Raw genomic sequence first — 23,343 nt, 5'->3', positions numbered from 1 at the left:
GCAATTAACCTTCAGTTTGCTGAGGTCTGCTTCTGAGAAGGATTCAAAGATAGTGAGAAAGCAATGTCATCGTGTAGATCTCAGATTCAGATGAAATATCATTAACTGTCATGTACTTCCTTACACTTCTCACAGCATGGGTAATGTATCAGCACACCCACTTTTATGCCTGAGAAACCTGTGTTCTCTCAAATCATCTCCATCAGCGCATAACCAGGTAGACTCTTCCTAAGTAAGAGTCCTTAGGCAGTCTTCCCTTCTGATGATAAGCTGTGGAGCAAACATCTGCCCCAGGGTGGTGATGAGCAGCTCGATATAGGACTTTATTTGCTTGGCACTGTTTTTTCATTGTCTGAGAAGTCTTGGCTGTCAGGGTGATGAAGTGCAGCTGAACTTTTCTCTCTAAGACTAAGCCTATCTGGCAGAAGTGTCTCTATAGGAAATAAACAGCTGCCATATGCCTATCCAGAAGAAAGTTCTTAAGGAGCTGTCAGTGTCTTTTTTTCTCTGCACTCAGTTTTAGTAATTTTCTTGTCCATTTGAATGAAAAAAAACAACCAAAAAACAATGGGTTTATTAAATTTATTATTTAAGGTCACATAGCAATGTCCATTAGTTTTGAGGATGTTTATCTTGCAGCATGATTTTGTGAGAAGGTAAATCCTTATACAGATGCTCATGTGTTAGGCAAGAGACCTTCCTTGGAGTAATCCCTATAATTTAATGGGAAGTGGCTTTTGCTGGAGTAGCTAGACCTTAGCCAATATAACAGATTAGAGGGGCTTTTAGGAATGATCTGATGTGCTGCTAAATTAGCTGTTGCAACCAGGGTTTGAGTGCATCAGGGACCTCTTCCATGCTCAAAGCTCATAGGACTTCTTCTAGTGCTTCTGTCCTTACAAGTCCTTTGATTCACCTGTGTATGTGTCTTCAGCACAAGAATACATAGATTTATCTTAATCTAGAGGGTGGTGAAGGAATAGAATACACTCAAGAGTCTGATCATCCTGCTCGTATTTCTTCTTCTCCCTCACCATGCATGGGAGGCAGATAGATGAGCTCAGTTTTTCAGAGATACTTGGGACCCAAAACAGACTTACAATGAGGAAACCACACTCCTAATTCAGGTTTGTTGGTTAGGTTGAATGTGGGCAACAGTCTCTAGACATCCCTTCCAGTCAAGGGATTCACTTATGCACATCCTACAAAATGCCAGTTATTAGTAATCTGGAAACTGAACTGGGCCTGAACAGTGCTCTTCTCTTTGCAGTCTTCCATGCATGACAAGGCTGGAACACTTTTCATGTATTCTGCTCAGTAATGTCTACAAATAAAGCAGGGGCTATCCCTCCTTAATCTGAACCCATTTGCATGTCTATTCCTTGACACAAAGGAATTACAGCTGCCCACTGTAACACTGGTAGAGCAAACCAGTTCCTTGTATGCCAGCCAAGTAGAGCTCCTATATCAGGGCCCATGGGCACACTCTGTTTTCAGCTTGTACATCACCCAGCACCTTCAGTCACTGCTGTTTGCTTTCCTCACAGGACGATCATCTACCTCTCCATTGTGTATGTTGTTGGCCATCTGATAAAGTCAGTGGGTGCCATTCCATCCCTGGGCAACCAGGCAGTTCATGTGTAAGTAGCCCTTGAAGCCACATGGCTGTAGATGGTAGTTTACCCAAGTCTGTAATTTGTTTTTTCTCCATCAGACCAGCATTTTGGGGGCTGTGCATAGATTACTTTCATCAGGGAAGGGTTAGGGATGTCTGAGTAAGAGCAGAAGGGTGGACCTAGTGGGTGAGCTTTCCAGGTGGAGTTGGAAGTCACCACACAGACTCTAACTCCTTTGGCACAGGCATTGGGATCACCCCTCTCTGCTCTACCATGCTACTGGTTTGGTCTCCTGTATCCAACTGCCTGCACCAGGTTCCTTCCTGGAGCCTGCTCATTTCATCAGCACAGCTGCCCAGCTCAGCAAGGTTCCCTCATGTGCATGGGAACACAAAACGGAAATACATTTTCTGATGACAGGGGAAGGGTCTGTTTCTTCCACAGGATACAACCCTCTAGATTCTGAACTGATAGGCTTGTCAGAGTAGTGTCTCTGAAACCACCAAGCTGGTTTTGTCTGTGTAGTCATGGCTCAAAAAATATGCACATGCAGGCAGGAGCACTTGTTGTTTACAGAACAGTTTTTTTTTGTCCCAGACCTGGTCAGTCCTGATACTCTTGTTCCCTAGAGACATAATCTGTCAGGCCAACAATGGCATTTTGAAAACCACTGGGAAGTAGAAAGCACACAAGAATAAGCTTAATTCAAACAGTTTGTCTGCTCTTACCCAGGCTACAAGGCTGCAAAAAGTATTCCCCTTTTTCTTTTTTTTTTTCTTTTTCTCATTTGATCTCTGACACCTTTTGTTGTCATATAAGTAAAAATAATTCCACAGTTATTTGATCTCCTATATGTCCATTGGACCTCAGAACAACAAGAAACTGACAAAACCAGTTTGGTTAATTGACTGATACGGAATGCAGAAATTAGTATAATTAATTTGTTTTTCAAATTATTAGGATACTTAATTTGTTTGTTTGTCTAGCTCATCATCATTACCTGCGTGCAAAAGACAACATTCTCAGAGGAATCGTGGTTGGGTGACACTAAAATGCTCTCAATAAGCTCTGGAAAGGTTTTGCAATGGTGATATTTTTGTTCTTGCATGAAGGGTCCTGTCTATGGTTGGTCTGTTTTTGATCGCCCTTGGAACGGGAGGTATCAAGCCCTGTGTCTCTGCATTTGGTGGGGACCAGTTTGAAGAGGAACATGTAAGACTTCTTTTCTTTCCTAAAATCTGCAGTGCCTGCTTACTTTGTGAGGATGTTTATGTGATCAAAATCCTGTTGTGCTAGAATAAGGCCAGTTTGCTGGAAAAGACACTGTAAGGCATGAGGTAGGATGGTTTGCATAGGACTTGAGAGAATCTAGATACTTCACGAAGGCAAAATGACTGCAGAAGAGGATTGATACTGAAAAGGATAGGTCATAATTGCATCAAATCATCTAAATGTTGATTGGACATCAGAGTACTTGAAAAATCCTGTCTTGCATATCACAGAACTGTATATATCACAGCTTAACAAGGGTGATTATAATGCACTGCAGTGGAATATGGCAAATGAAAGAAAAGACTGTATCACCGGCCTATGTTTCTGTGGGATTTTTTCCTCAAATCAGTCATAGTCTGTTTCTCAGATGTTATTCAGAAAGAACTGTAGGAAATTCTAGTCTTTTGCAAGTAATGCCAGAATGTTTTCTGGATATTCCAGAACGGAAAGTTCTGAAGAGTTGAGAAAATGTTTCTGTTTAGCTGTGTTTGTGCTGTCTGTCCTGAGAATTGTAGTCCAGGTGCTTTGTGTCCTCATTCTCTGTCATGAGTGCTTAGCCTCTCATCTGCACTAATCTCAAACTCCCATTATTCAGAACAGGGGCTAAACCAGGGATAAGGTACTTCTTAAGGAAGCAAAGCAGGTCAGGAAGTGCTAATCCTCAGGCAAAATGCTAAATTTTTCAATTGACTCTAAGTTAAATAGATTTATGTTGACCTAACACACAAATAAAAATCTCTTTTTTCTCAATGACAAGTATTCAAATCACCAAGTTGTTTGCAGGGCATAAGTCCTCAAATATGTAGAAGGCTGCTGCTACAGAAAAGAAAATAAGTGTTGGGGTCTGTGGTGAGTAGGCTTAAACTCAAGGAGGATTATTTAGGACTGACAGTGTGAATTTTTTTCCAGAAATAGATCTAGAGAAACACTGGAAAATACTAGGGCCTTTGTGAGATGGAAATTCCCATCAATGGAGGCATTAAAGAAGGACATTAGACTAATAGTGTGTCAGGAAAAGCACTGGTAAATTTAGATAAGAGTTGGCCCCTTGGACAAGGAGCCCAGTAGGGCAGTTTTCTCCTTGTCTTTTGCAATACCCCAGAATGAAGTCAACATGTAATGAAATGATATAGACTAAATTTAAAATTTTGGGAAGAGTTGTGCTTTTTGCACATGAACTGAGTGATGCTGAAATGAAGAAGTAAAAACATGGTATGTTCTGTGGTCACTTGTCCAAAGCAGATCCTCCTGCAGGCATGTCTACATGCTGTCATGTGCTTTAGGGGATGTGGCAGAAAGGGGATCAGCAATGCTCTGCTGCTCACCAGCCTCCCCAGCTGGCACAACTCTGACTAAATCAGGCTGGCAGCATAGCACACATGCTCTGGAAGAGCTGCATGCATCCCAGTGCATGGACATCCTGGCTTGCTGCACCAATTGCTGTCCCAAAAGAATTCCAAGAGGTCCAACAGCAGCCTTTACACAAGTGCTACTTCTATGAATATTAATGATTAATAGTGTTTATCCAGCATCTTTCAATTACCACCTAATTACAGTATGATAATATGTAACACTTATCTTCAGAGTGTTTCATAGACTTCAGTTAATGAATCTCAGCACCCCTCATAGGCACATACATATTCTTATTCCAACTTTACAACCACAGCTGCATTACAGAGAGAAAACCTGAACTGCCTGTGGTTGTGTGGGCCTGTACTCATTCTCTAGCATTCAGACTACATCTCTCCAACAAATTTATCAAATACAAAGGCTCAAACATTCACCTGTGTGCTACCTTCAAGAAAAACTAATTTAGAGAAAGAAAACTGTAAAAAGCATTCTAATAAGAACAATGTGTTCTACTCTATTCGTTCTTTTTCAAACGTTCTTTTCAAAATAGAAAGTTTTCTATTTTACCATTTTGAAATGACTTGGCCTTTCAGAAGAAGCAAATGTTTTATGCTATGTGATAGGAAGTTTAAGTCATCAGAATTGGAATGAGAAGTTTTGATTTTGTAAGGAATGAAAGGTTTGAGGCCAAACGGAATATTTCTTTCCTCTGGAGTGGTGTTCGAGGGGTCTTATGTTTTATTTTCTTCCACTCCAGGTAGGCTGAAATAAATTTTAAAAATTCACTATGAAATGAAGCATTTGATTCCCCCTTAATTTTCAGGACACCAATAAACTTCATCGGAGTCCTTAAGTGCATGGGCTTATTTGTTTTGTCTGAAAACTTGGGATGAGGTAGTTCTTTATTTGTGTATAAGTTCTTTATTTGTGTATTTATTTGTGTATAAATAACTAAATTACCCCTGCTATTCCTAGAGAGAGGTTTATGTTTTGAGGTAAATGCACCACATCAATCTGATTCTCTTTTAAGTACTTCAGGAGCGTAATAGTCTTGGATCTGCCACATTGAGAATGGCATTACTACAGACAGTGATGGGGACTAATTTGGCGGGAGGTCAGATAGGGAAAACAGATTTATCTGCAGGAGATTTCCAAATGCCTTTGTCTACGGGATTAGAAGTCCAAGTTAAAAATGCCTGAACAAAATTATATTTACAATATGTTATATGAAGGTGAAGCTGCTGCACATATTAATTAGGGACCAAAGCTGCTTTCAAGCAATATGGTGTTTAAGGTGCTAAGTAGCTTTTCTTTGTTTCTTTATTTTCTGGTTGCCAAGGAGATCAGGATTATCATGTACAGTACCTTTTCTCAAATTAGCTAATCCAAATCATGTTGTTAATGTGTCTGCTCTAAAGATTAAGACAATAGGGACTAAATTCTTTATTCCAATCAGTATAATTTGCAAGCTGCTGGGTCATTATTTTTGTAGTTATTTCAGCTTTTCTCTGACCCTTTTTCTTTCCATCACTAAAATCTGAAAATGTGTGAAATAAGATGCTCCAAATTCTTTATGCATCGCTATCCTCTTCTCTTACTATCACATTGTTTTGGTAATTGTTGCTCTAGACTTTATCATGTCAAGAGCTGCATGCTTGAGTTTATCACAGCTCTCAGAAATTCTGATTTGCTCAGATATCAAAGGTTAGAGACATGCCATGACAATTTGGCAAGAAGAGGGCAAGACTGTGAGGGTTCTATTGCACCACCTCAACAAGTCATGTGAGAACTATCCAGGAATGGGGAAGACTGCTGAGGCTACTAATCTCTCTAGTTTTCTCTATGATGAAAAATAACTAGTCACAAAGGTAGAATGAAAAAGAAAATATAATTTTACTAGTTTAGCAGTAGAAAGTTCTGGATTCTCAAAACCACCAGCAAGGGAAAGGAATATAACAGATAGTAAGACCCACTGCTGTTTTCTATTAACCATGAGAACATGCCATTGAGATGATTTTTATAAGGCTTTCAAATCCTTTAGTTTAGGATAAATAATTTAAGGGGAATGTATGGGTCAGCCTTGAACACTCTAGGAAATACAATTGTGTAAAAGCCAAAAGCTCAGTTGATGGGGTCTTCCTAACTGTGCTGGGTCATGGCAGAAAGCCCTTAATCCAAGTAAGGAGACCCCCAGACTCCTTGGTGGGTGGCAGTGGGAGGTGATGGGCCTCTCACCCTGACCTTCTCAGCACCTACTTTACAAGGGGGCATGAAGAGAAGCCCTTTCAGAGTCTCCCACCTCCCTTTCTTCCCTGTAGTAATCCCCTGTGAGAAGAGGCTTCTTGCCATATGAAGTAGCAGTATTTCCTGTTGGCTGCACCATCAGTTACAGGAAGTTTTGTTATATTTTTGGAGCTCAGGATTCATTACTTTACAGCTGTCCTCTTCTAGCTGCCTGCAATTCTTCACGCTTTCTCCAGTTCTCTAGCCTTGTGAATCTTGTTGTCTCAGGGAGCAGACGGAAGCAGGACACATTAGAAGGAAAGGAGACAGAACAGTCCCTGAGGAGTTTTCTAGCACTCAGCTAAGTTAAAGCTTTGCATTCAAATGATGTTCAGGTCACAGAGATGAGGCTCAAGGTGTCCTGGGAAGCTCTCTGTTGGGCACCATGCAATGTCTGATGCAATTTTCCCCTCTACCTTTATCAGTTCAGGTGTCCCAGAGCTGCTGATACACAAGAGCACGGGGTGGGTCAGGTAACCTGCTTTTGTTTCCCCTCTCTGCTGGCCCACCCAGGCTAGGGAGGAGGTTAACACCGTATACAGCACACCTGTGACTGTGTATGTATGTCCCTCCCACAAGCAAGGAGAGACTACACACACACATTACTCCTGCACAAAGGACCAAACTCTGCATCAAATTCTTGATTCCTTCCAAATTATGAATTATGCAAGAAGAAAGAAGATCAGCAGGAATCCTTTGACTCTATAAACTACAGTAAGTTACAGCTTAGGTTAAATTCAAAACTCTTTCTCTTAGAGTTATCCCTCATCAGGCTCTTGAATTTGCTCCCCTAGATTTAATTTATCCTATTAGTGTGAGGTTGATTGGCATCACCTTGGTCTCTTCTTTGATGGATACTTCTCAATTGCTGGCACTCTTTCGTCTATGCTGTGATTACCAGTTCCTTAAAATATACAGGTTTCTTTTTCTATTTCTACACAGGAGAGGAGGGGGAAAAAAAAAGAGCTCAGAAATGGAAAGAAATTATGAGCTTGTCAAACCATGCCAAATTGGATTGAATTAGGTGACAAAGGATCTGAATCATGCTACTTGTTCTGAATAAGTAAATGCTTTCCCCTCCTTCCAGTCTCACAACACTCTCAAAGCAGCAGCAGCTTTTCCTCTGAAATGCCAAAAAGCCCCAAAGCACTTCTTGAGTAATGTGAGCTGATTTGTGTGAGCATTTACCATCACCTGAACACAAGCTTGTTTGCTTAACATTTTATGCACTTTGTGACAATATTTACCCAGCCTTCCTAACGAGAGAATTGATAGTGTTCAATTTGCAAGCCCAATGCTGTGTATTAGCCATGACATTGACATTGTCTTCTCTTGTTTTAGACCTCAGAGAGAAGCAAGTTTTTTTCCATCTTCTATTTATCCATTAATGCTGGAAGTTTGATCTCCACGTTTGTAACTCCTGTATTAAGAGGTCAGTGTGGATTTAGAATAAAGCAATAAATTAGCTGCCCTCTAACTACTCTGCTGTGCATAGTTAGACTCTTATGACAACAGAATGGCAGAAATGATATTATCTGTGGAGTGGGCAGTATATTGCATTTACACCTTGTTAATCCTGCTGTAGCAGCATAACAGATTTATGATACAGGCAGACAACTCACAGAAATTATATTCCTGGTTGTATTTCAAAACCAGCCTGAACTACAGAATTAAAACATGAAAGGTGGAAGGACCTATATGGTCATCTATTCCCCATTGCCAGTGAAGAACTTGGCTTCAGGTAAACTATGGATGGGAAATGAATTCTGCTTTCCTGTGCAGTATCAGGGCTGAAAAACTTAGCAGGGCTGGATTTAAAGTCCTACCTTCTCCCTCCCACGGGGTGTTGCTGACTTCTGGAGGGCTCTGTCCTGGCACTCAGGCTTGTCTGCGTGGATCTGCTTGCAAGATTGCTGCCCTGAGCAACTAGCCTTGAAGACAAAGCACAGGCCTATGCCCCATTTAAGAACTACTTTATATTCCAGCCTGATTGCAAAACCCTTTTTAGTCCCCAAGCCTTGCTGCACTTACTTCATTGTATTGTAGCGCTTCGAAGCCAAAGGGATTGGCACACTCTAAATATGGGCACAGGGGCAGAGCAGCAGGCCATAGGTGATGGGGACAGGGACAAGGTAGTCTTCACATTTAGTTTCCTTTTTTTCCATTCCATTCCATGGCTTCCAGAAAGCTCTCTTTGTTTGGAGTGTCATTTAAACAGGCTCTTGTCTCATGTTTACACCATGCACAGGGACAAAGACAAATGCTGCATTTCTTATTTGTTCATTCTTTGGTGTCTCTGGGTCAGCATTCAGTTGGGAAGGGTTTTTGCTTAAAGTAATCAGTGGGCAGATGAAAATCCAATCCCTTGAAGCATCAAAACATGAGCCAGTATAAGCTAGTTGCAACATGGAACTGGAGAGGATGGGGAAAGAGTAATATTCTTGCTAAGTGTGAAATCTTTTCTTGGAAGAGCAGGAAATGCAGTTTGTAGACATTAGGTACAAATACTAAATATATACTTTTAGGTAGAGAAGTCCAAGTCATTTAACACCCTAAAATTTCAGTGTGCCCAGAGAGCCCATGCTCTCAGCTTTGTTAGATTTTAGCTAATTTGCTGAAAATAAGTAAATAAATGCTATGCATGCACACAGTTGTGCAGCTGTGATTTTCCAACTACAACAAACAGGAGCAGCTGAGGGCTTCATGGATTGGTCTCCTGTTAATTCTGTTGGCTTACTTTAGCCATTTTGTCATTATTCATGTGAGAATGCAGTACTGTCCAGCCCCTGGCATTCAAACACAGAGCCCACTGCTGGTTTGCTGTTTGCAGCCAGAGCACAGTGCAAGAACTGACCTGGTCCAAGAGGCACAGGTTTCAGTGACCCAGAGCTCAGATTGGTGCAACCCATGCTGTAACACACCTGGTTTCCTAATGGGTTGCTGCAAGACCTGACATTTGGAGCAAGCTGCCCCAGTGAGATTGGAGGTGGTGACACAGGGAACTGGAGTTCTAGGGCTTATCCTGGGCTCCCACTTTGTCTACTGTAGGTCGCTGTGAAAACAGATTCAGGTTTTACATTCAAGACTGACGCAGCACAGTACTGGTTATTTAGATCTAGTCAAATACAGAATGGCTTCAGGTTATTTGAAATGTTGTGCTTTTATTTCCCAATTACAGTTCCTAGTACTTCTTTATACCTATTTGTCTGCCCCCTCCCTTCAACTGTTTGCATCAATATTCCATTATCAGCTGCTTTTGCTGGCAGACACTAACCCTGCTTCCAAATTGTCTTCATCAAGGGAGGACAACTGTTTCAAGGAGATTCGATTCACAGTGTCAAACACCAGCAAAGAAGATTTAAAACCAGGGGAAGTGACTGATTTAGGGAATCAAATCAAAACCCCCAGTAACATAAGTCTAGATGTAATGAGCTGCTTTTATTTCTGACTTCTTTTCCAGGGGATGTGAAATGTTTTGGAGAGGATTGTTATGCACTGGCTTTTGGTGTCCCAGCAGCACTGATGGTGTTGGCACTTGGTGAGTGGAAATTGTGGTAAAAGGAGTTACCAGTTTTGAGTCCATGGATAGATGAGAAAATGCACTAATTCTGGATGGATACTGTGATGGGAAATGAAAGTGTTCAAGGTCACTTAACAATTCCTAGTTCAGAACAGCAGTAAATAGCAGTAGTTGATTGATGGTGGGCTGAGTATGGTTTTACTGTAATCTTTTATTGTGATACTGTTAAGGGGGTGGTCTCATGGATGTTTCACAGTATAATTGCTTTGCTCTAATGCAAAGGAAGGCACCAAAATGATTCTCCTGATGGCTTGCAGCTTTGCCTATGAGCAGACATGGCCTTTGAACTGCAATCTGAGCAGTCCTTAGAGATCCCCAGCTTATAGAAGGGAAGCTTAACATGACACTTCTAACCTTTCCATGAGCTTCCTGCAGCTCAAGGCCATCTTCAATGGCTCAGACTTCTGCTCCTGAATCTGTGTGCTGCAGAAGGAGCTAGATGAGATGTTAGTTTGTTCTGAGCTGTCTTACTTTGCTTGGCTGAAGTAATTCCCACAAGTGCAGTGACAACTTATTATTACGTTGCAATAAAAAATCCTTATTATCCAAGTGTCAGGAGACAGCCACAGTCCCTGTTCTTTTTAATGCTTGCATCTTACCCCCATTAATGTACTTGTCAAGATTTCTTCTTCAACCTTTATAAAACATTCAACAATCTCCCCCTTTTTAATGTTACTCCTTGGTAGCCAGCACAGAGGACACCCATCAGCTTTAGTTTCACAGCTGCAAGCTCTGAGAAGAGCAAGTCCCTTATTATACTGCATGTGTGAGCTCTTGACACAGCATGGGGTGACTTATTCAGCTTGTTACCTTCACTTGGAGACCAAGCAGTTGTGTGATTTCACTGCAGCATCTGGGATATGAAAAGTTTGTCCTCCAGAGAATGTGAATGTTGCTGTTTCCCCTCAAATCTCCATTGGGGAGAAGAATCAGGAAACTGAAGAAATGTCATCAGGACACAGCTAACATTGCAGCAATTATTTTCAAAAAAGTGCATGGTCACGGGCCTGAGAAGGTTCTATTTTCCCCTGTGGTCTGTTCCTATCAGTTTAGTGCCCCACAGTGTGCACCATGCTGTGCTGAATGTTTCTAGCAGAGCAGTAGTTGCCCAGGGGAGAATGAATGTGTAAATGTTGCAGTTTCAGTGAAGGCATCGGTGGAAATTTGTTTTTAGCTAGTGTCCTGCTGCCAGATTCCATGTCCAGCTTGGCAAAGCAGCTCTCTGTTCTTTTGTAACATGCTAAAATGCTCTGGGAAGTGATATATTTGACTATGTGAGTAGCATGCAGAACTGGAGAAAATACCCTTTTCGCCCTGACTGGCCCTCTCCCTGTGTTGATGGAAAGCAAGGATAGGTTTAGAGGCAGATTTAGAGAGAGATTTTCTGGGCTGCTACTGTTCCTGAAGGATGGGGTAGATTGATACCATTTAATTCCAAATTCTAAACCTAATGCAGGAACATCAGCTCCCAAAGGAGTAAATGGCATCATCAAAAGGTATTTCAGCAAACCTCATGGATCACGTTTTTAAAAGCACCAACATCTTCACAGGGAAATGCTAAAAATTAGGTAGTGCAGCTACCCACTCTGGATGAGTTTGCACAAATGCAAAGTGCTACTCACCTAAACTGACTTCAGATGTCTCTCAAGTTCTGCAAGTCAAACCTGGATGCTAAAGGTCTTCATAGTCAGGTAAAAGCAAAGGTGTGTTCCCTGTAGTGTCTCAGGCTTCCTGTGTTAGGACAGAAGTATCTGCTATTCTCCACTGCCTGTGGACTGACCCAGATTATTGGGTTAGTTTTAAAAGTTCAGGTTAGTTAATTACATGGATTTCATGCTCAGTTTTAAGGTGTTTCTCCCCACTAATCTCTTTGGAATTCAGTGTCCTCGAAGACTCTCAAAGAACAGGAGAAATGATACACAATCAGATAACTCCATCTCTGACAGGATTTTGAAGTCTCATTCTGATATTCTTTGTGCTTTGAGGGAAAAAACCAGGATAAAACAGTATCTTAAATTGTATATCCCTTTGTGGAAACCCTAAATGGAGGTAATTTCTGTTAACGTCTCTGTGTGAGGCAGGGATCTTCGGGCAGTTTCTACTGAAATGTGTGTGAGATGCAAGTGCACAGAGCCTGTGTTGTATCTGGATTAATCCTCACAGGTTTCCAGTCGGTGAGGGTTGATTTCCAACATCAGGTGCAGCAATTCAGTGTGGATTGTACTATAAGTTTAGTCTACAAAAAGCATAAACAAAGTGAATTTTCAAAGTTTTGGTTTCCAGAGTGAATCAGATGTGGAGGTGCCTATTGTGCCAGAGCAGATATTAGGACAGTGGTGACTTTCTAGGGAGCACACTGCCTCTTGTAGGATGTTGCATTTTCTTCCATCTACAGGCATTAAAGGACTCCTGTATATTTTAGTTAGAAGTGTAATCCTGTGTGCCCCAAGGGCAGAGCATTTCTGTTGAATACAGGGGTGGGTGATCCATCCCAGAAGCCAGTGCAGGACTGAGCTTCAGCCATGTGAATCCCCATTTGGGTAATAATATTTTTTTTCAGTTGTGTTCATTGCTGGAAGTGGACTGTACAGAAAAACACCACCACAAGGAAATGTCTTGCTGCAAGTGTGCAAATGCATCGGTGTAAGTATGTGTAATTTTCTTTTTCATGTGTGAGTCAGAGGCTGCAGGACAAAAAGGTGCAAAAGGATAGGGGTGGTGATTTTTGGAATTCTTTTCTCTGCTGCTTTGGGATGTCTTGCTGATGAGCTCTAAGGATTTAGAAACACATTTAGATCCTAGGTTATTTTTTCATCATTTCAATTGTTTTCCCTTAGCTCCACGAACTGTTCCGTTGATGTCCATGTAGTAGAACCACAAGTGGCAGATGCTGGTGCAAACTGAAGTAAAAGGAAAATTCAGAAACTCAGAGAGTATCAGATATATGACTCCCTTTTTTTTTCAGTTGAATAATTTTCCTGAACTTTATCAGTTCAGCAGACAGTAATAGCACACATTCACATTATGGACATTCAGCATGTTCATGTAAATGCAAGAGACACTTGCTGAAGTTGCATTAGAGCCTTATAAATTGTTTTTCATGGTGTGTGAGCTGAATACAGTATATGAAAAATACTCTCTTCTTATTAGGTGGATAATGATGTTTCTATTTCAGGAAGCTGTTGCTAACAGCAGATGTTTTCTCTTTATCTAGGTCAGTCCTAGTGCCAAATTTACCTTGGGGAAACAGGCAGGATCTTAAAGACAGGATTTCTAAGTGAGGTCTGCTTTTTTTGTCAGTGTGTTCAGTGACTGGAGCACATAGCATAAACAGGCCAGGAGCTGGACTTCAGTGACCCTTGTGGGTCCCTTCCAACTCAGGATATTCTAAGATTCAGTGATTCTATGATTCATTCCCCCTTCATACCTTTAATCATCCGGTGTCATAGAAACTTCCCTGCAGACCATTCATTATAAAGCCTCCAATCTGAGATTTTCGAGGTATCCAGCAACCCACCCTCCTCAGTGTTCTGGAGTGAGTTACTCACCCATTTTTCTCTCTAGTTTGCTATTAAAAACCGGCTGAAAAACCGCTCCCGTGAGATTCCAAAGAGAGATCACTGGCTGGACTGGGCTTCAGAAAAATACTCAGTGAGTAATGCTCTACCTGGTAGGTTTGGAGTGGGAAGGGGGAGATAGGCAGACAGACAGGGGAGAGAGTAGGACTAACGTGGCCACACCATTCCTCACATGCATTTTCCTGTCCCTTCCCACATCTGTACTCTCCTGACCCTTAATGGACAGTTTAGGTGCTGTGCTGAAATGTAGAAATGCAAACATTTCCAATGTCACAAGGAAGTGCAATGAAGAACTGCCATGCAGAAAGAAACAGAACTTGTGCTTTGTGGCTTGAATCACCTGTTGCCTTTACACCCCTACCTTACGTTTTTGCCTGTTCCCTTTTAGAAACAGCTGATTGGGGAGGTTAAAATGGTGACTCGTGTTCTCTTCCTCTTCATACCACTGCCAATGTTCTGGGCCCTGTTTGATCAGCAGGTACAGTACAGTGGGTACAGCTCTGCCTGCCAGCCTTGGTTGTCACCTCTGTCCTTTTGGGGTAACATGAATGCATCCTGGGGACACAGCAGGCCACAGTCCTACTAAGCGTCCAGGGCCTTCTACCATCACTCTTGGTCAGCCCTTGAGAGTCCTGTCAGGTGTCTGGCACAGGAGGATGAGAGGGGAAAATGTGCCCTGCCTGATGACAGGTGTTACAGGGAAGGGAAGGAATAGATGGGAAATAAGACCTCCATCACTGTCATCTTCTCTGTCCCCATGTTTTCTAGCCCCATAGAACATCTTGAAACCTTCACTGCTGTCTGTTTTCTCTTTAGGGATCCAGGTGGACTTTGCAAGCCACAAAAATGAATGCTGATTTTGTAAGTACTTAATGTCATCAGGGCTGGTAAGACTAGTAGTAACATCCCTGCTCTTGCTTATTAACTGGAGTCTTGCAGTACTAAGAGCGTCTGCTTGGTGAATCTGGGTGAGTCTCATTTTTGGTGATCAGAAGCCAGAGGCTCTGTTCATGCAGCCATGTTCAGTTCATCACAGCTCATCTCAGCTAGAAGTGAGGGCTGGGGAGCCATCAGCAGCCTACCAGGTCAGGGGTGCTGACCTACTGGTAGCCAGTAGCCCTGTGACCTAGAGCAGGTAGGATTTTCAGCTTGCTGCCTCCATGGAAGGCAGACAAGTCACTCAGCCCTTTTAAGGTGTGACTAGAGCTGTTGTACATTTCTGCACTGGATCACTTGGTGATACATTATTGAAGCCTCTCAAAAGCAGCAGGAATCTTGTGTATAGGTTAAAGATGTGATAGGGATTAATTAGCTAGTTTCCATAAAGGTCTTCAAAGGTGTGAATGGCTACAGTAGCAGATAAATGTAGATCAGCTATCTGCCCAAAGGTGTCCCCACACTGGGCTGTTTTTCAGCCCCATATGTGTTTTAACAGGCCAACTAGATCTGTTTAGACATATATGTTTTAACAGGCCATCTAGATCTTGCCTGCAGATGCTCACATCAAAATCTAGGATTGTAAATGTCCATTTTCCAGTTTAAAATTGACTTAAGGCCCAAATTTGAGACCTTCTATGTCACTCCTGTTAAAAATTGTGCTCTCAATATGTGATACTCATTAGGCTTAATTAGTTCAAATGAGGCATGAAAAAGACTACACCTTGGGTAATATTTATCCACCTCCGAAAGACAGAACAAAGTCCATGCAGTCTATGTGATTTATATCTAAAAGATTAGTTTTCTGGTGTTTTGCTCACATGTACTTAGTCATCCATTAGCAGGAGAGCTAAGTATCTCCAGGAGTCACTACTGGCCTCTCCCAGGTGAGGAAAGATAGATTCAAGGCTTTTTTTTGTCACACCACCTTGGATAGCTCCTTGGCTTTTATTTCAGTCTCCTCTCTCTCCCCTTGTGAGCTGCCCCACCTCAAGAAGGTGAAAATTAACTGCAACATTGGAATGATCCCACCCTTAGGCTTGTTTGAGTTCATATTAATAATACTCTGTGACTTTCAGTTCAGTGGACAAGGCCTTAGCTAGGAAGTCTGGAGTCAGGCAGGGAATGATTTAGTGTCAGATGAAGCATTTGCAGGCTCATTTCCTAATGACACATTTCTATAGTGTGTGCCAAGTAACGGGGGGGGGGGGGTATTTGCCTGTTTTTTTTCCACTCTCCTAGGAAGCAGCTGTGGGCAGAGATGGGCAGCCAGTCTAGACTCACCTCAGGACAGGACTGGCAGACAGGCGACAACCCCCCCCCCTTCAGCATTTTCTTGGAAATTATTATTTCCTTCCTAATTTCTTCCCTTCTGCACTCTTCCCCCCACCCTGACCCCCTCCTCCCCACCATCTTCATCTTAATTTCAAATGAAAAGCATTTAATAGAGTTCAGAAAACCACCAGTCCCTCCCTGGAGACAGGTCCATGGTTCCTTTTGGAGTCTGGGATCCCTCCATCCATCCATTCCTGTTGCCCTTGCCTGTTTGGGGGGGGCTGGGATAGTGATGCAAGTGTGAGGCACCTCTTACAGCCTTGAGGATTCTTGCCTCAAACCTAGAAGCTGCCATTGTCCAAAGCCTCTTAGATGCAGATGGGGGGTGGAAAGAGATGTTTGTGCAGCCCACTGGCTCAAGGATGGTTTTCTATTATTCTTTTGGGAACTTGGGAGAAATCACAGGGTCCTGAAGTTTGGGAACCCTCACTTATAGGATTGGGGCTTTTCACTTCATAGAAGCAGGGAGGAAAGAAGCTCTAAGCCTGCCTCCCAGCTGGGACACTAACACCCCCATCCTTCTCCTCTCACCTAGTTCATGGCTCAGCCTGCCTGAAAGATGAGCCTCAGTACCTGTCACAAGCTGTGTCACAGCTGCCAAATATCAAGGATTGAGTGCAGCTTCCTTTTGCAAAATGATCTTATTAAACACTGTGTCCTCAGACAAAAAGTGTCAAGAGCACAATATCAGCTGCTAAAGCCAACATAAAGCATTTGAGGAAACCACCTTGGCTGCAAAGGCCTCTCTGGGACCGATTACTTATTTACCATATGCACTGATTTGTTACAGTGTTTATGAATCACTTGGAATATCTTTTTGTTTCAGGGAATATATGTCCTTCAGCCTGACCAAATGCAGGTAAAAGATATTACAGGGTAGGAAATAACCCTTAGAATGTATCTTCTTCTTTTCTCTCATTTATATTTTTCTCATGGGATCAGTGGCCATTCTCTGCTCCTTTTCAAGATAATAGCAATGCTCCTTCTGGTTGCTGTGGTGTGGCCTCTGTCTTATTGTTCACAGGCTGCTTTGCAAGCTTGGGGTTCAGAAGACCCTGAGGATGTCCTAATGCAGAAGTTGACTCCTGCAGAACAGTGCAGAGGTGTGGGTAAACATACCACCATAATAATTCTTGAGCTAGTGCTGGCATGTGGAGAATGCAACCTGTATCTCCTTTTAACAGGCTCCTGTCCTGGGATGAACATTGTTCTTGAAGTATGTTTGGTTCCTCCCTTTCTGCAGGGGGGATGAAAACATGAAAGCAAGATGGTGCTGTGTTGTCACAGTTGATTACAATTCTTATGGTGAATAGCACTGGAGAAATTCAAAGCTGTTCTGTTCCCTAAAATCTTCCTTTGGAACAGAAACAACATTTCTCCCTGCTTGTTCTTCATTGCTCTCTATTTTCTTGCTTTGCCACTTCTGGCTGGCAGACAAACTGTGCCCTTACCAGGAGAAATTTTGTTCCTGGGGGATTACTCAGTTATGTTGAAGTGTGAGAAATTGCCAATTTCACAGAATTGTGCCTGTTCCTCTGGGATTCTGCTGGAGTCCCAAGATGTTTCCATCGTTGCTGATTTGTTGTAAGGTCCCACCACAGCTCCAAAGGTCACCTGTCTCTATTGTCAGTGGGCTTTGTACTCTTTAAAAACATCATGTTTTAGTTCTCTCTCCAGGGAAACTGGGCCAGAGATGCTTGCTTGCCTCTTGGAGGGGAGAATATGAACAAAATGTATTCATGCCTGTGAAAACTTAATAGGAGAAGCTGTTAAGTGCAAACTGTGATTATATTTCAAAAGAAGGTTTTAAGTGTTTGTCCATGTCCCTTCTGTAATGAAATTATTTCTGGAGGACAGTGCTTTATGGGTTTAATTAGTAAAAGTTGCTTTCTAGCCACTGAACTCCCATTCTTTTGTATTGCAGTTCTTAAATCCACTTCTTATTCTTGTCTTCATCCCAATATTTGACCTTGGGCTCTACCCCCTGATAAACATGTGCAAATTGAATTTCACGTAAGTACTTGGGGACAATGCAGATACATCTGTGCTTTTTCTTCTGCTGTAAGTGTGCAGAATAGCTTTTAAGGAAGAGAAACACAATTTTCCATTCACCTTTCCCAATACTTGAATATACTTCAGTCCCAAGAGTCTGCATCACCCTCTTCCACAGAAGGAAGTGGGTCGTTTCCTCATGGAAATGCCAGAGGGTAAAACTCAGTGATGTTGGATTCTGCTCTGTACAGATTTTTCCAAAAGCAGATATGAGTAGTCTCACTTTGAATTTGATCTTCATGTTTTCCACCTTGTTTCCCAGGTCATGCCTAAATAATTCCCTCCCTGAAAAGTCCCCATGGGATCCAATGGGACCAATTCATGGTCCCATGCTGGTTAGGATCTGAAGCAGTGAGTGCATAAGGAGATTTCCACATAAGCCAAGCATTTTATCCTTAGTCTATGTTAGCAAGAAGTGCAGTGTAATAGGAGCAGACCTCAGGTTGTTTATGACACCCACTTTATGCAATTTGTGTGAATTAACTTCAGAGTATCTATATTCTGCCTCTGTGGACTGATGCCCTGTAGCAGTGGGAGTACATTATGTGCACTCTTGGAGTGCCTTTGTCAGTGGAATTTTAACTGAAAGACCACAAATTTCTATGCCCCAGCACCACTTCTGCATGTGAGCCATAGCATGGGAAAGGGTAATGAGTGGGGTGACTGGTTTTAAAAGCATGTTCCTAATCCAAACTAAAATGCTGGACAGACAGAACCCCATAAAATGGGGGTTGAAGGTGCCTCAGAAGCTTTCCCTTCACCCTGCTGGTCCTTCCCCACCATGATGAATTACTTGCACCTGAAGACATATCAAAAATATTGTCCAGCCCTGCAGTGGTGCCCCTTTTGGAGGATACACATCAGAGGCTGTGCTTCTCCCTGATAACCACTGTGAACCCATGACCTGGACTGTGCCTTGACTTGGCAGAAAACTTCCTGCCTGATGACCAGATCACAGAGTAGTTTACCCAGCAGCACAAACTCAAGCACCAACCAGGATTAAATGCCAGGACTAAGACCGTTACAAAGAGTGGAGATGACTGAATCTAGAACCAGATTTGTCTCAAATCTCAACAACTCAATACTCAGTTTGAATCTGCTGTTCTGGACATGTATTATTCTGATTTATATCAGATTTTCTCACATAATTCTGGTAAAGTTGCACTAGCTTTGCCTTGAGTTTAGAAGAAAGCTCTTTATTTCCTAGAAATGTAAATGTATTGGCATGAGGAATAACCCAGAATGATGCCCCAGATGGTCAGAAACATTGATGACATAAACTACACATTTTTCTAGTCCTCATTCCCACTGCTAAATAGAATGTTACTTGTCTTTTGCCTTTCCCAAAAGGGACTTGAAGATACATCATTTCTGGTGCTCCTTCCAACATGATGGATTAACATAATGTCATGAGATATTCCCACTAGAAGAGCTGGGAAAAAGATAATATGAAACTTGCAAGGAAGGAACTTCTTTTCACAGCATATCAGTTCCAATTGGCCTCAGTGCCGGCCTCATGCAGAATAGTAAAATAGTTTTAAGTTCAATAGTTGAATAGTTAAATAGTTAATAGTAAAATAGTTTTAAGTTAAGAGATTGGCAATTTAAACAGCCTGTCATCCTGAGTGCCACCTGTTGGTCAGTTTATTACATGGTTTTGGCACATCTTTGACTCTGAGGAATAGTATTCTATAGTTTAAATTACTTTTTTTTTTCCTTAATGGCACCTCTTTCATTTGCTTCATAGACCTATTAGGAAAATGGCAACAGGTATGATCCTTGCAGGGTTGGCGTTTGGACTTGCAGCTGTTATAGAAGTCAAAATAAATGTAAGTAAAGCACAAGGCATTCCTCAGAAATACTTTCTTTCCATGGGCTGTTATTAGTGATGTCTGGTAGATAATCCTTTGAGCCATTGTGCTCCTTGATCAAAATTTGTAATGTTTTCTTTACAATTGAGCATACTGATCCAGCTGCTAATGGTAATTCTTACCTTGTCTACTTTTCCCTCTCTTTGTCTCTATGTCTTTCTTTCTAGTCTTTGCAGTTTTGCTGTGCTGGTCATCTTTATTGGTCTATATTCTAGATTTCCATCGTCAAAGTGCTTGACAGACATCTAGTTAATGCTAGTGATTAATTTCCAAAAGGTAGTCTGTTCTCTCTCCTATTTCTTGCTGTAGCTTGCCTATACTTTTCTGTTTGGGGTCTTTTGTGTGTGTGTGGTGGTTTTGGTTTTTTTTATTTAATTGTTTTAAAATATTAAAATTTAATCACTTTTCTGCTTTATGATGGGGATGGGTTTTTTTTTTACAAGCCAAAGTGTTTCTCTGGATAGGCAGGTGAATGCTGACACAGGCTTCAGGGACTGCCAGGCATCTCCAGAGAGGATGGCAGCACATCTCTTATAAATTCCATGTTAGCTCCTGCAGATTTGTACTGTTTGTTTCTGGCTCATGAGCAGCATTGTGTAGACTTTGGCTGACCTTTGTCTCACCAAAGTTACTATAGGATTAATTTTTAAAGCTTCTATGTATACTTAAAACCTTCTGTTAGAGTGGCTGGCTCACAGCCCTGGATTAACATCTGCTGGTTCCTCAGGTGAATCCCCTAACGAGCCTCCCACTGAAATGAGACTGTGTGGGTTCAGGTCTTTTTTCTGATCTCTTTATGTGAGCAAAGAAATGCTCTCATTTCCACCACCAGAATCTCTGGCCAAGCATCACAGTTTGCTCTGGCAGGGGGTGACTCCTCTGGACAGAGGCAAGGAGAGTTAGAGGTTCCCCCTGCCTGTGCATGAAAATTTTACCCTAAAGGCCACTTTAGGATCTAGCAAAGAGGAGTGTAAGATGGTCCACCTTCACTTGACTCTGGGTAGCAGAAATGAAAAGCTACAGTAATGGAATTTGCTGGATAATATTAACAGGCCTGTTGGTCCAGAGAAGCATGTGGATACAAGGAAATCAGTTCATTCTGACTTCTTTGGCAGTTTGTCTCCCCACGCAATTAGGTTCAAAATGCCTTGCCTGCAATTCCCAAATTATCAGAGAAGATAGAAGAAAAATAAATAGCTGTGCAGTATTGCTTGCAGCTACTTGAAAATAAAATGAGAAAAAAAGAGAAATTAAAAAAAATATTAGCTCTGCAGGTAGTACAAGGCTGACACTGATTGATGTACTCTTTCTAGGAAATGATTCCTGACAGAAGGAGATACCTCAGTGCTGGAGGCATCAGCTTACCTCTCTCAGTAAACAAAGAATAATATCTATACAGTCAGCTGTATAGATAGCAAGGTCCAGTAATGCAAAAGCACTGATTACAGACATGAAGCTGGACTGGGATTTTCAAAACTACTTAACTTCTGGTCTGATCTTTTCCCAGTCACTGACTGCGGTGGGAAATAATTATTCTGGTCACTGCTTTTGAAAGCTAAGCACAAATTTTTCCATTCTGATGTGGCAATTGGTTAAATCCAGGCACGAGGAAGCTGTATAATGAAAGCTGTGACATTGTTCTACCTCCTCAGTAGGTGTGTAGTCTGTACACTTAGTGGTGTGAAGAGCAATTTTTGGGAGGAATGATGGGTTAGCCATTGAGCTACTATGAGGAAACCTCCCTAAAAATGATTTATGTTCAGTTTTCTCTGAGTGCAACTTCTGTTGAGGAAGGGATGGAAAAATGTCATTACAGAGAGGAAGACTATTATGGCTAAAAATGAAGATCTATTAAAGTGCTAATAAAGCATACAGATGGCACTTAAAGCCTTTTACTTTAATTAGGAAACTGATATGCCTCGTCTTGTCCCAAAAGAAAGTTTAATTCGGGTCCTGAATTTGGCAAAGAACCCTGTTCAAGTGACAATCCAAGACAAGGACCTATTTCAGCAGCCTGTGGAGTCTTTTCAGGTAAGCCTATACTTGGGGCTGAAGGGCCTGACTTGCATGTCATTGAAGAAAGGATGGAGTTTTTTACAAGCTTTTTCTAATAAAGCCCACAGATGCAAAAGCTTGTTCTGCTCCATTGCCTTAGAAGTGCATAGGAATAGCTTTACAAATGAAGCATAATATCTCTGTTATATGAAACAGAAATTGAACGTTTGGAGAAGAATTTCCCCAGCAAAGGATACACCTTACATTCACCTGTAATTAGGAATAGAGGATAACAGGATTACAGTCTCCCTTAAAGAAGGGATAGTGTTGCACCTGGTAGGAAAATACAAATCCTTTCTTATCTGAAGAAAGTGTAACCAAGTTTATTTTCTTCCACAGAACCCAGCTGAGTACTCAAAATTAATATTGAATGGAGAGCAACAGAGCCTTCACTTCACCCTGCAACATCAAGGATTGACTCTTGCTTTTAACTACACCGTGAAGGAAAAATCAGTATACAGCTTAATTGTTTTTGAGGCACAAGGAAGCCTATCAAGCCGCTTAGTGAGTGTGGGAGTGAAGTGTAAATACAGTATTAATTCAATGGCTGTGATGCTACAATGGGGTAATAGGCTCATTAATTCATTTGCTCAGTTGCAATGTCTGTCTGATTGCTCTCAGATGGTCTAAAACTCACTTCTTAGCTAGAGGCACTGGATCTGTACACATTTCTGCTGGTTGATTAATAGAGGTGTTGTGGCATCTGAGAGTTTCTGGGCACACTTTAATCCACTGAGTGCTGCAGTGGGAGAGCAGAGTCATGCCTGCTAGGCAGCAGAGCTGGAGAAAGCTGGGGAAACAGAGCCAGGGGTTTTCCCCCAAAGATGGCTCTATAAAGCAAAGATGTAAAGAGGCTCTAGGGCTGGCCATGGAATAAAAGCATCAGAGGAATGATTCTGCGATTAGTTATTGCAAGTGTTTAGTGAAAAAGCACAGAAGGCCCATTTATTTTGCTGAACAGAATAAATGATTAAGCTCATTTCAGGCTCTGCCGCAGAGCTGGCTGTATTTGGACTTTTGTGTATTTCTGCAACAATCAGAGAGGGGCATATGGGATGTGTAGGGCAGATTCTGATATATTTTATGAATAGCTGTATCCTAAGAAGCTCTCTTGAAATTCCTAGGGGTATTGCACATTGTGGCAGGGGTGTAAATGCCATCAGAATCTGTCCTCATGCTAAAATATCTCTTCTCTTTGCAGTTCCTGAGCCTTTTACCTTGCAGGGTAGCCACAACAAGCATTCAAGATTATATAGTAGAAACCATATAACTTTTTTGAAATTAATTTAAAGAATTTATTCTGTCATAGCATCAAGGTGTTTTGCTAATGATCAGACTTTATGATTTGGAGTCTGGGGCTCAGTATCACACAAAGTTTCCCTGTGACCCTGAAAGCTCTGTGTTGTTTCTTTAGG

At 41.8% G+C, this 23,343-nt stretch overlaps 1 protein-coding gene across 5 annotated transcripts in view; it reads left to right on the top strand.

Annotated features, from left to right (window-relative positions):
• SLC15A2 (solute carrier family 15 member 2) overlaps positions 1-23,343 on the top strand; it is a 51,899-nt gene that overhangs the window by 17,559 nt on the left and 10,997 nt on the right. For 4 of the 5 annotated variants that reach the window (XR_007778020.1, XM_018911350.3, XM_009087839.4 and 1 more), the window contains 13 exons: positions 1,548-1,640; positions 2,729-2,828; positions 7,863-7,953; positions 9,982-10,059; positions 12,662-12,744; positions 13,666-13,752; positions 14,068-14,157; positions 14,496-14,540; positions 16,777-16,809; positions 17,875-17,963; positions 19,750-19,831; positions 21,779-21,904; positions 22,268-22,432. Coding sequence is in view for 4 of the 5 variants with exons in the window: in XM_018911350.3 (XP_018766895.3) it covers positions 1,548-1,640; positions 2,729-2,828; positions 7,863-7,953; positions 9,982-10,059; positions 12,662-12,744; positions 13,666-13,752; positions 14,068-14,157; positions 14,496-14,540; positions 16,777-16,809; positions 17,875-17,963; positions 19,750-19,831; positions 21,779-21,904; positions 22,268-22,432 (1,162 nt within the window). In the remaining variant the exon portion in view is untranslated. Of the gene's footprint in view, positions 1-1,547; positions 1,641-2,728; positions 2,829-7,862; positions 7,954-9,981; positions 10,060-12,661; positions 12,745-13,665; positions 13,753-14,067; positions 14,158-14,495; positions 14,541-16,776; positions 16,810-17,874; positions 17,964-19,749; positions 19,832-21,778; positions 21,905-22,267; positions 22,433-23,343 lie in introns of those variants that run through there. The other variant, XM_050977089.1, reaches the window with a different exon arrangement.

Source organism: Serinus canaria, chromosome 7, assembly GCF_022539315.1.
Source record: "Serinus canaria isolate serCan28SL12 chromosome 7, serCan2020, whole genome shotgun sequence".
Lineage (NCBI taxonomy): Eukaryota > Metazoa > Chordata > Aves > Passeriformes > Fringillidae > Serinus > Serinus canaria.
The sequence above is the reverse complement of the archived record's forward strand: the minus strand, read 5'-3'. Positions and strand labels throughout refer to the sequence as shown.